Source organism: Phaethon aethereus, assembly GCF_964289735.1.
Source record: "Phaethon aethereus genome assembly, chromosome: Z".
NCBI lineage: Eukaryota > Metazoa > Chordata > Aves > Phaethontiformes > Phaethontidae > Phaethon > Phaethon aethereus.
This window is the reverse complement of record NC_138577.1, coordinates 88,427,441-88,439,930: the sequence shown is the minus strand read 5'-3', so window position 1 is coordinate 88,439,930 and position 12,490 is coordinate 88,427,441. Positions and strand designations below refer to the sequence as shown.

Sequence of the window (12,490 nt, the reverse complement as noted above, 5' to 3'; positions counted from 1 at the left end):
CAGTCAGTCAAAGCCTGTTAGTGGCGTCCAAGGCCCTGACAGTGGTTACACTAAATAACAGTAGAATCTCTGCTCAATTTGAATTAATTTATATCTTGGTGTACTTTTTTTTCCTTCTGAAACATTTTTGTATTTTACTTCTTCATATCATAGTCTTGTATGAGAGAAATACTTAGATTTTCATAAGGTGAAATTACTACTGACCATCCAAAACAATATTTGAAAACTGAATAATCAAATATTGCTTTTTCCCCCATAAACCAAAACTGAAAGGAATACCTTGTTTTGACAAGTGAACTGAAGAAGCACGACATAGAAGTCTTACAGGAATGCACACATGAAAACTAGGCTGTCAATGTTTACAAGGTGATTTTTTTCATACAATGAATTTTTCAAACAGTAAGTGGTCTGTAAACTGTACTGATATTTTTCTGAGGAACACAAGTTTCTTTTGGCTATTCTGTAAGGAAGAGAGTTAGGAATAAATATAAATGTAAAATTGTGATTGTGCAGCTAGTTTATGAAAACTGAATCACTCCAAGCTGTTATTATTTTTGCATTACATGTATCTATTACACAGTACATTTTACACCAGTCATTGACTGTTCTGCAAGCATAGTTGAGTAAAAGATGGGTTTGAGATAGAGGTATTGAATGGAGTTGGCATGACATTCTGTATAAACTGAGATATTTCTGAAGAGAAAAGGGAATGGATTTGTGTAACTATGTTTGAATATAAGTAGTAACATACATCAGCGAACAAGTGTATTTTCAGTATTTCTTTTATCTCAATTCTGTAAAGTGCTGTTTAATGTTTTCCCATTGATTGCAGAACCTTCCCAAGCTGGCCTGCTGTTTTTTGCCAGAGCAACTGACAAGTATTTCAAGATTTGGGAGAGTGCTTTTTAACTTCTGCTTTTATTTACAGTGTCTTTAATTGCAGTAACATCTGTTAAGATACTTGGAGTCTTATATTCAAAGACTGATCTTCCCTCGATGTGTTATGTGATATATTTGGTTTACATCCAAACTTTTTAACCAGAAGGGTGACTGAGTTTCAGCTACATTCCAAAATGTTGAAAGTTTTTGAATTGTTATTTGCAAAGGGGTATTCTGCAGCTTCTGAGAATTTAAGAAAATTATATATCCATTAAATATTTCATAGTATTGTGTTGTTAATTCAGACGTGAAGTTCGTTCTAACTTTGTTTTGAAAGAGAAAAACCAGAATCCATAGACATTTCTGATGAAGAAGTGCACAGTTCTGCTGCTTGTAAGTCTACACTCATATTTGACCAAAAACTGTCATCTTGACATTGCATCTTAATCTGATGTTATTTTGGAGCACGTGTCTTGTAGACTATTCACTTAGAAAAACACTCAATCTATTTTTCTAGTGCCTGTAGGTAAATTTCCAATGGTTGCTGTAATTGCTTCATAAAAGAGTATTGCTTGCAAGAAAAATAGTGCCTTTATTAATTCATTGTATTTTGTTGCCCAAACATTGTGTGCATCTGAATAGTTGTTTGTTCCTCATGTTGCTACTGCAATATGAATAGTATTATTAAATACTAAATAGTAGACTTGAAATATACTGGTTATTAAGAAGTTTCCACTTTTTGTGTAATTTTGTCTTTAATTTCAGTAGCAAGCCATCACTGGTTATAAAATCAACTTCATTATCTCTCAAAAAAGAGAATTATAGAAAAAACAGGAAACAGGAAAAAATAACTCTGCTAATGCTTTGCTTCTGATAGAAAGAATCCTGGGATTTAGTATCGTAGTTTGAGTAGGCCAGCAAGTTTGACCTGTGTTTTGGCAAAGTATTCGTTGAGTAAAATGTGCACAAAGCAAGATGACACTTGTTTTCTGGTACGTTATAGTATTTTGGAATCGATTTTTATGTTCTAGTTATCTGCAATGATGTGCTTAACTTCCAGAAAGCAGTTAGTCCCTAGACAGAAATTCTAAGCACACAGAAAATAAATTTACACTCTAATCTATTTATTTTATAGTTTCCATAAAAATATTTTATAGTTTCCATTCCAAATATTGAGAATTTTCTTTCTAAATCTTAAAATTAAAAAAAAAAAACATATGAAGCAAGCCACTACTCTGATTAAGGTAAAAGAACTGATTTTTTTCTTAAATGAAAAAAATGCAAGACGTTATGAAATCTCTCTCTGCTTTTATTTTATAGGTGTCCCTCTCTGTAGCAGTCTGCTCAGAAGCATGCACAAGCTTTACTATTCAACACTGATTTTATAGTTCCCTATGTAAACGCTTTCCTTATTAATCGAAGTATTTCCAAGGAAAAAAATGTTGTATATTTTGGTACTTCTAGTCTGTTTTTTTTCATTATTTAACCACTTCTCTGCATCTGTTTTAGAGATCCTGAAAATGGAATGGGGAGGAGAATATTCTCTTAATTCTTCCAATTTAGACTGTTTATTAAACATCCTTCCTGGAGAACTGGAGTTTCAACAAATTCTTGGTGATCTCGATGAAAAAATAAAGAAGAACTCTTCTAGGTAAAGAGTATTTTATTTGTATCTGAAATATTAGTGAAAGTCATTACATTTAGGGAATACTGCTTTTCTCTTCTTTCTTTTCTAGTTGTAGGTTAAAATTCTGATAATTATTTCAGTAGAAATTTCACCTTAACCACATGAGCATTTAACAAATTTTTAATACCACATAATTTTTGTGCTATAGTCTTCTTCAGTATGGTATTTTTATCAGTTGAATCATCTTAATCTTAGGAATTATTGCAGTAGGTGTGATAGTGGAGGAAGAAAATATGTATTCCCATGGCAGCTGTATTTCCTACAGCTATGAGATAGAATTTTTAGTCACTAAAGGAGCTATAAATTTTACAAAAAAGCAAAATTTTAACTCACTATGTTTCTTAAGCATTTCTAATGGAAGTAAAAAAAGCAAGTAAATTAATATATATTATCTTGCTTATATAAGCCATTGTTTTACCTATTTTAGTTAAAACTGTCATGCTGCAATAGAAGATTTTCTAACTAGAATTAGTTTTGTATTATATTTCATTGTCCACTTCTTTGTAACATACTGGTTTCCAAAAATCAATCCTATAGGAACAGTGGAATACTGAAGGAGTTCTTTTTTGATGTGGATTTTTTGCATGACTACAAAAAAATCAACTCAAGCTTTTGTACCTTATTTGAAAAGTGCTGCTGGTGTTTTGTGGCTAAACTCTTTAGTACCTTTAAAATGCTTTGATCTGTGAAAGATGGTCTTAAGCAAATAAACTAGTTGCTCTTTAAAAAAATAAGTGTACGTCCAGAGATACAACAAATAGCATAATTTTTTATTACATTTTGAAATTGCTTGCGCTTGGATAACAGTGCACGTTACAGAGTCGTATGATTTCAAAGAATGCCTTTCATGACATCTGTTTTACAACTGTGTAATTTTAATGACGCCTACATTTGAGGTGAGAGGTCTTTGTCTGCTCCCAAACAGCTTCCTGAAGAATGGAGATAAACCATTGCTGCATCCCACTGAAAACTGATTTAGGTCATGTCTGAATTATTGTTATATTGCTTATGCCAGGCTGAGAGATTTTTCAGGCTTTTTGTTTATATTACTCTCTCTCTCATTTTGAACATTTTAATTTAAAAACATAGTGTTTACAAATGCAGTTGCGGTAGTAATAATCCCAGGGTAGCAATGATAGTGAAGATCTGGGAAATATGCTATTGTGGACCACTGCATAGTGCAATTTCAATTACAATTTCTTGTTACAATTCTCCAGCTGTTGACATTAGTGAAATGGAGATACTTAGAGTTTAGTTGATGTCATAACACAGTTATAGGTACTTAACTTTTGAGTTGCTATGGCTATATATATCCGGGAAAAAACAGCATCAGCAACCTCTTCAACTACCAAATAAAAGTGATTTTGTCATCATTGTGCACAGAAAGCCTGAGACTTAGAAAGATTATTATTAAGGTGAGTCTTTGGAATGCGTGCTTTTCTACTCTTTTTGTTTTAATGTGTGTAAAATGTATGCTGTGGGAAAGCAGGTCAGCTGTTTGTGCCTTTTAGTGGTACTTTATATCAGTTAACATTTTATGTTACATTTTACATTAACATCATCACAGTGGAACTATTTGTACATTTTGAAGAAGGCTGATTGTCCCTGTCTTAGGTACATAGTCTTACAAATTAGAAGGGCCTTTCACTGTAAGTTTTGTGAGATCCAAGTGGTATTTTATCCAACGAGAGCAGGAAATTGAATTAGGGTGTGGAACACAGCAACGCAGGTCAGGAAAAGCTTTGTATTTCTGCTGAATTGACACTAAAGCTAGTTTTTAAACTAATTTTCACAAGGAAAAGCAGCAAGCAGACCTGTAGTTACCAGGTGATATTTTGCTCCTGTAATATGTCAGTTTCAGAAATGGAGAGGAGTTTAAAAGAAGATGGACAGCAACTGATGTGACTTTTAAATTAAAAAGAGTCCTTTTATTGCTAATATATTAGAGGTAGCATGGAATGAAATCATTTTCAAGTTACCATTGATCTTTGTAAGTGGTATGATAAGAGCAGCTCTATGCACTACAGTGGTACAACTGGAATACACTCCATTTTTCAGCAGATAGATTTATGATTTTATTATACCACAGAGAATAAACATAATAGTATACAGCATATATATATATATTTAAAAATAAAACATTGTGTAAAAAATTATGATCCATAAGTGTGTAAATCACTTGAATGCTCATTTATTGCCTTCCAACTGAATAGCTTTTATAAAATTGTGTGACACGACAAATCAGATATGGTTTTCAGCAGTTGAATTACCTTCAGTATTTTTGTATCATACCAAATCTGTTTGGTGCTATAACACACAAAAAAAAAAAGCCATCTGTATGAAATTGTTTTATTTGTAAGTTTTAAGGGAGTAAGTGGTTCACTCATTCACTATCATACAACAGAGTTCTTATTACACTTGTATGTTAACTTTATTTTTACAGCAGTTTATAGAAGCAGGTGAATATGAACTCTCAAAAATATTGTAATTGCTGGCCAGTTTCATGTGCAGTGATAGTCTCGGGTTATTCTAAAGCATGAAGTTGTATTCATAATTTCATCAGGATGGCCATTTGTCTTCAGTCTTTCCCCTCCCATTTACTTTGACTTTTACAGTTTATCAAAACTGAACCGTTGAATTTTTTTTCCTAATTGGAGGATTAAGAATCGGTAAGAGTTAATTTTTGAACCATCCACAGAACTAAAATTTCAGCTGATATTCAATAACTTCTAAGCTGAAAATACAGTGCAGAGCTTGAAACCAAGCTGATAGTGTGTAACTTGAAAGTGATTGTAAGCATGAAATCTGTGCAGCAGTTGATTTTTTTTGTGTATTCAGTTCTTTGTTCAGTGAGTGGTTGGCTGCCTTTTAGTAGTAATAAAGTGATGATAGATTCTAGGAGGCTGTACGACAGTGCAAGGTATTCCAGGTCTTCTTCAGCAGAACAATTACTTGGACTTCAACAAAATTATTTACTAATAATTATATCTCCACAATACACTGGAGACTGTATCTTTGTGAGGCTTTTTGCAAAGGCTTAAATTGACTTCAATCTCATAAACTTCAGCCTGACCCTCTGTCTAATTAGCAGGTAATTCAGTCATCTGGGATTTTGATGAAGGTCTTTTTTGAAGGGCTGCAGTGAGGTCAATACTAATAAGTACTTATAGCAGTGCCTCTTGTCCCATAACTGTTCAATATAAATTGTAATCATTATTTGAGCAACTAACAAGATCCTTAACTTGCAAATAATAGGACTATCTGGAAATAACCTCAATAAGGATGTTAGTATGACATTTTCAGGTTGTTGATCTTAACTTTGCTGATTTGCATAGAAATACTTCCCACTATCAAGACCTCACAACGAAGGGATGGAGGAATTTCAAACAGGGTATTAAATACTGCTGTCTCATTCCATTTTCCTTTATTAGAATTGGAGTGTGAAAGGGCTCATTTTTTTAAACTGAGATGTACTGCAGGAGTTGTCTTTCTCTTTTGTTTTGAAAAAAATCTTGGCTTATTCCTCTATGGAATTTTCAGGAAGCAGCTACACCTCACTTTTCTCTTATTTGAGAGAATTAGCAAAATCTTGGCATCTCCATCCAAAATCCCATTAGTGATTGAATATCTGGGAGAATTTCAAACTAGGACTAATAGTAGAGGAATAAAATTGATAATTTTGTGAGTTTTTCTCAGACCTAATATTTATTATAGCTCTCAAAAAGAATTTGACTCTTCTGTGTGACTGTAACCTGCTTGCTGGCAAGTGTGTTACTGTAGTAGTTAGTTGAGAATTTAGTACCTATAAAGATAATAGAATAATGTTACTAAAGTCTTTGTCAAAATAGTCTCTGTCTCCTCACCGCCTTGGACTAATTGCTAGGAATGAGTAATTGAACTGAGAGAGTAACATAATTTTAGTTCTTTTCAGCTTGTGTTGTCTTTGTGCATGATCAGCGAGTTCAGGGTAGTTGTTTCTTATCACCTTGCTAGCTGGACAGCACAGAGTTTCTCAGATTGGCTATTTTAATAGACACACGGTTTCTTAACTCCAGTCTACAGTGATTATAACTGTGTCACTATCTTAGGTAGCTGGTTAGCTGTCATGTACATCTACAGAAGCTGTAATCTTTGACTGCGCTGTGAAATACTCTGGTTCATTTTATAGAAGAGTACAGGAGACAATGTTTTTTTAGCCATTGTTTTTCACTATCATGTTCTGGTCAATGGAGTTGAAAGACTCCTATGTTTCACTGCCAGTCTTCTGAAATAACTTATCAAGGCAAAGTTTACATCTGATAGGCCGAAAAAATCTTTTAAAAACGATTAGAAATTAAAGGTAGGCAGTGCTTCAGGTAGAACTGATGGTTCTCATATGGTTAAGCTGTTGATTAAATTTCTCTCATTGAAGTGCACCAGAGTCATCACTATTCTATTTCTTTCTGGTTTCAGTGCAATAGTTACTTCACAGTTTTGGTGGATAAGTTTTGTAAGTAGCCACATCAGAGATATGAATTAGCTTGCAAAGTCCTTGAAGCAGGGGCTGCATATTTGTTTTACATCTTGAAGTCCACAATTACAATAGGAGGAATTTGCAGAAGTGCATTTTTTCAAGGCTTTTAGCTTTGTAATAAGCCTTTAACTTTCAGACTCATATTTTAAAGAACTGCTGCTTTTAAAAACAAGTATCAAGATATATTTGTCTTACCAGCATTTTGCTAAAGGGGTAAAGTTTTTGTAGTCAGTCTTTTCATCAGTTTTGTGTTGCTGCTTACAAAGTAATGTTTAACATCATTCTTATTGTTCTTATTTTATTTTGAATAGAACTTAGATATAAATATGAATAAGAGAATAATGTAGTCAAACTATGAAAAAAAATTAACACACACAAATATGAGGTGATAAGAAAACCTATATTATTAGCAGTAGCAGCTTTACTTTCTAGCTTTCTCCTCTGCTCTTGAGGTCAGCATTGTAAAGAACGTAAAATATAAAAAGGAATTTCATCTATTTATGCAGTGGGGTTCAAGAAAGTAGGAAAATGGACATGCCAGAAAGAATAAGCTGATGGCCAGGTAGACTAGAATGGAACAGCATAACCATTATAGGCCTGGAAATACAATAATCTAATTTATTTCAGAATTTTAGAAATCCTAAGGTGTATGTTGTGCCGTGGATGTTACTACAGGTTTTCATAAGAATTGCAGGAATCTGCAAGTTAATAAATAGCCATTTTTAGTAAAACCTTTTGTTTCTGTTCAAGATAAAGTTATCAAAACATTCTCTGCATGTATCTTTATGTTTGGTTTTTTTTCAGTTAGATTGTATCTAGCTGTTTACAAGTTACTAGAAAATAAGTTATTTATATTTATGGTTAAATTTGCTTATTAACACACAGTAGTGCTGAAGCATCAGCAATGACCTTGTGCAATTGTCTGCAGATCATGGGAAATTTTCTTAATATTTACTTTTTGGTGGGTCAGCTTTAATGTAAAAAACCAAAACGTTTGTTTCCACACAGGAGAAAGTGTAACAACAAAAAAGCCTGTGGGAGCTATACTGGTAAAAGTCTTTCTCAAAGATTTCTTACTGCTCGAAGTGTACAACACGTCCTGTGACACACAGGTTTCCAAATGATATGACCGATTCTGTATAAAATGCCCTGTACCTTTAGCAATCAAGGTTTTTAATGAATATACATGATAATAACAATGCCCCAATATTAAAAAAATGGTGGAAACAATTATTTCATTACTTTTAAAACAAACTGTCTGTTCTTAATAAAAGACATGTAAACTCTGATTCTAAAAGCAGATCTCCATGAATCTGAAGGTCTTAAGCGTAAGTAACATGAGGCTTAAAGATAATTTCACTTTATAGCTTAGCAGTTTAATTTAACCAATCTCATTGTCATTTTATGGCTGTTCTGTATGCTATATGAAATAAATTGAAACAGTGCTTGTTAGAAATTGAAAGGAGTTAGAATATCATTCTTCAACTTACTCATAGTAATCTTAGGCAATGGAAAATGGTATATAGAGACAGCAACCCTCATTTTGATACTGTGCTTTTCAAAATAATGTTGTATCAGTACGACAGTGCTTACTATCAGTTCCATTATAGTACTTGGTTTATAATTGTTTGTCCATTGATGCAGCCACTTAAAAAGTAGTCTCTCCACATGACTGGGTTATTCCTAAAAACTGTCATTAACTTAATAAATAAGAGCACCTAGGACTGTCTCTCTACAGCGGGACTACTTACCAAACGATGTTGTCATGCTACTCCAGAAAAGCACTCCATTGTGGACACAGACAATATAACAGAACTTTGCTTAGTGTGTGTAAAAAAAAAAAACCCTCACCAGTAGAAAGGAGAAGCTATTTCTGTGAAATAATTTTCACTGGCATAATGGTATACCAGTAGTACTAACCGCAAGCATCAAGGTACCTGCAAAATCTCTAAGATACTCTTTGTGTGAGACTAAAGACTTCTTTCTTGAAAAATTGGTCAATTTTACAAAAATCCATATGAGCATAAGTATCAGATTTCCTCACTACAGAGGAAGGTTAATTTTTTCTTTGAGCTTTTATATTCTACTCTTTGTTTAGTAGTTCAGCAACTTCTTTTTTTCTTTATGTCTGAGCAGTTCCACAGGTTCAAAGAAAAGTGGAATAATTTATACAAGAAAAATTAATTGAGGACCGTTAAATACTAGGACACTATCTGATTTAAGTCCTTCTGTCACAAACTGCTAGAGATTATGAAAATATTCTGAGAAATCTTAAATTTTTAATTTTTTTTTTTTAATGACCACTCTCAGAGACATGGACACCTTCCATCTGACCAGGAACAGATATTCCAATGCAGTACCAGAAGGCTAATTTCCAACAGAAGAATTAAGCACCTTCTGGTTAGGTTCAGCAATGTCTCAACATTGGTACCTGAGCACCTAAAATATTAATTGTTTGCCTCACCTTATCATTAAGGTTTAGAGTTTTAGAGGATGTGTCAGAAAACATACATATGGAGCACAGAACCAGTTAATGATAGTAAACAGGGAAAAAGCATTAAGTACTGAACTATATCTAATTTCCCTGTTTTACTCCGTATCTTGTATTCTTATTAGATAGCGTTGCACACAGACATGGTTGTATTTTTCCATTGACTGCACATGATTTTAAGACTATTTATGCTTCCATCGTACATGTATAGTGGCAGTTGACATCATCTAGGCTGATGCCTTAACTGGAGCTTTATTTACTGCACTAAACTTACTAAAATATATTTGCAGTTAAACCTTAATGAAAAAGGGATTATTTGGGGGAAAAAAAAGGAATTTAGCACTCTATATAGATTTTTGTAATGGTACTTTTAAGAATAAAATTAATTAAATATATTAAGTGCATTTTAACATAAAAATTACATATTTTGATTACAGTTTAATTTCAACAAACTTCTGCTCCAAAAAAGAAAATCAAAGTCTCATTCTCCCTACACTGATCTAAAATTATAGTTTTAAATACTAGCCTACATAGTGAGAATAATGTTAATCCTATTTGGCAGAAGTCTTTTATTTAAAATGATTGCTTTCTAAAATCAGACAATACACAGGGAAACTTTTTTTTCCAGTGGTAAGCAAATTCCTAAATATTTCATTTAACTAAACTATGTAATTCATGTAAACAATTAAGTATCTATAATTAACCATGTTCATGTAATACTAAGTGTTGACAAAATCTTAAAAGAAATAGCAATGGGTTTGAGACCATGTTTACCGAGAGCATGCTGAAAGTAAACAGGATGAAGATATTTTTATTCAATTAAAACCAGTTTTAGTTCTAATTCAATATTTACTTTATTGGAATAAAAGGATTAAATAAAATGAACAGACTTATCATGATTTGTACCTACAGGGAGGGCCACTGAAATTTATCCACCTAATCCCCTTATCAGTGTTGGGGCAAATTACCAAAATATCTGGTCTTCATAGCTTGTCGTTTATTGGCTTGCACACAGATTCCTTTGTGAAAGATGAGTGTAAAAACTGGTTCCTAATTGAAGCAGATTGGCATAGACTAACAACAGTAGTCCCTTTTACAATGCACAATGCTGTAATCTGTTGGTATGATTGAATGAGGCGCATTAGCACAACACAATAAAAGCCTTTGATAGTGTCCCAGGAGTCAAGGTGTATGAACAAGGTATTTAGTTTCATAGTCCTGAGAACAGGTTTCACAAGTTAAAAAGATACATGCCAATCTTTTGTCAAGTTTAGAATTGGTATTTATGGCCGGGCTATCCCATCAGGAACCTGAGTGGTCCACAGGCAGAGAGCGATTGTTTTTCATGGAGGTCCTTTGTGCTACTGATAAGGTCCTTTGATGATGGGAAGATACTTGTTTCAGTGCACTTCATTTTGAACTCAGTCACGCTCAGGAGAGCCTAAAGACCTCTGCGCTGATTTATAGAAATGTTTTACAGGCCACCCATGTATTCATAAGTTCAAAAAGGTTTTATATATTTTAGCATTAGTTGTAGTTACTGAATTTGGTTTCTGAAGGTAATACAGCTATAAAATGTGGTGACTCCATTTTGATGGAGTAGATACACTTTGAATGATTTACCTCATGTCTTTTAAGCATGAAATAAATATACCCATAATTCTTAATGAATACAATCAAATACAGTAAAATAAGGTGTTCAAAATAACCTAGTTATTTTAATGAAATTTTTTTTTACAAGTTGTATAGTCAGTTTTGGAAACAATTTATGTATTTTCTCCCTGACATTTAAAATGCTATACTACTTCTGCACTTACATTCTTATGATCATGCCTGCGTTCTATAATTGTAGTTGATGCAGTTTTCCTATTCAGCTTGTTGTTATTTAGTACTGTATTTTAAAGAAACAAAAGGCACAAAGTGAAACCTATCATAGATGATAAGTCTTGATGGCATTCTCTGAAAAAAACATACTCCTCTCTTTTGTGCTCTTAGGTAACTTAAAAATAAAAGGAAAATGTAGACTACTGTTTATCTCTGAGCTTAATTTAGTGTGATATCTGCTTTTTTTCCCCGCACGTTTTTTTTTTTTAATGCCAATTCAAACTAACAGGCTCAGTTCCCAAAGGTATGGATGACACTGATTTACTTTATTGTTGTTGATCAGAATGAGACAACTAGTAGGAATTTAGGGTACATTGCATAACATCTGTAAAAGAATAAAATGCAAATCACTCAACAAAGGAGAAAATCCAGTAGAAAATCAAATAAATACTTCTTCCACATCCTGAAAACAGTACTGAAGGCAGAATTAAATCACTAAATATAGTCAATGGGTGATGCAGAATGGCCTTGCATCACTGATCTCTTGTTAAAAATGGATATGAGTTAGCATATATTTATTTTATTTCATATTCAAAGCAGATTATATTTTTAATAACAATATTTTCCTCCAAAAAGATGACATTTCATGGAAGATGTATCTTTCCACACAGAGAAGTTATGGAGAAAAAACCTAAAAACTTTATGCAAGGTTACTAATTTTTAAAAAATTAGTTTTCCTTTTTTCTTTTTTTTTTTAACTAGAGGTAATTAATTTGGTACTTTTGTCACAGCATGTAATAAAGTTAAAGCTTTTATTTGTTTTCCAATTTCTTTTCTTCCCTCTCCTCTCATTCTCCTTTCTCCTCTTCCTGTTGTCTTTTCTAATCTTCTTCTCTTGTCTTTTTTTGCCAAAACTAGTCTAAATTTGAAAATGTTAGAGAGCTGTTAAAGAAAAACAGCCATACTTCATCTCTGAATCAAGAGGTGACTGGCAGTATAATAGGCAAGTTTGTTGTTTGGTTGATGTCACAAACATAGAAAGTAATAAGATCAAAAGTATCTGATATTGAAATACCTGCAAAGAGCTGAGTGTCAT

The 12,490-nt window shown here is 32.9% G+C and overlaps 1 protein-coding gene across 1 annotated transcript in view; it reads left to right on the top strand.

Moving 5' to 3' along the window:
- Positions 1-2,396: 2,396 nt before the first annotated feature.
- The window catches only part of KIAA0825, a gene marked incomplete at its 3' end in the record, with an annotated part of 225,582 nt that continues 215,488 nt past the window's right edge, over positions 2,397-12,490 (top strand). The window contains exon 1 of the mRNA XM_082013187.1: positions 2,397-2,530. Coding sequence (XP_081869313.1) covers positions 2,400-2,530 — 131 coding nt within the window. The 5' untranslated portion in view covers positions 2,397-2,399. The remainder of the gene's footprint in view (positions 2,531-12,490) is intronic.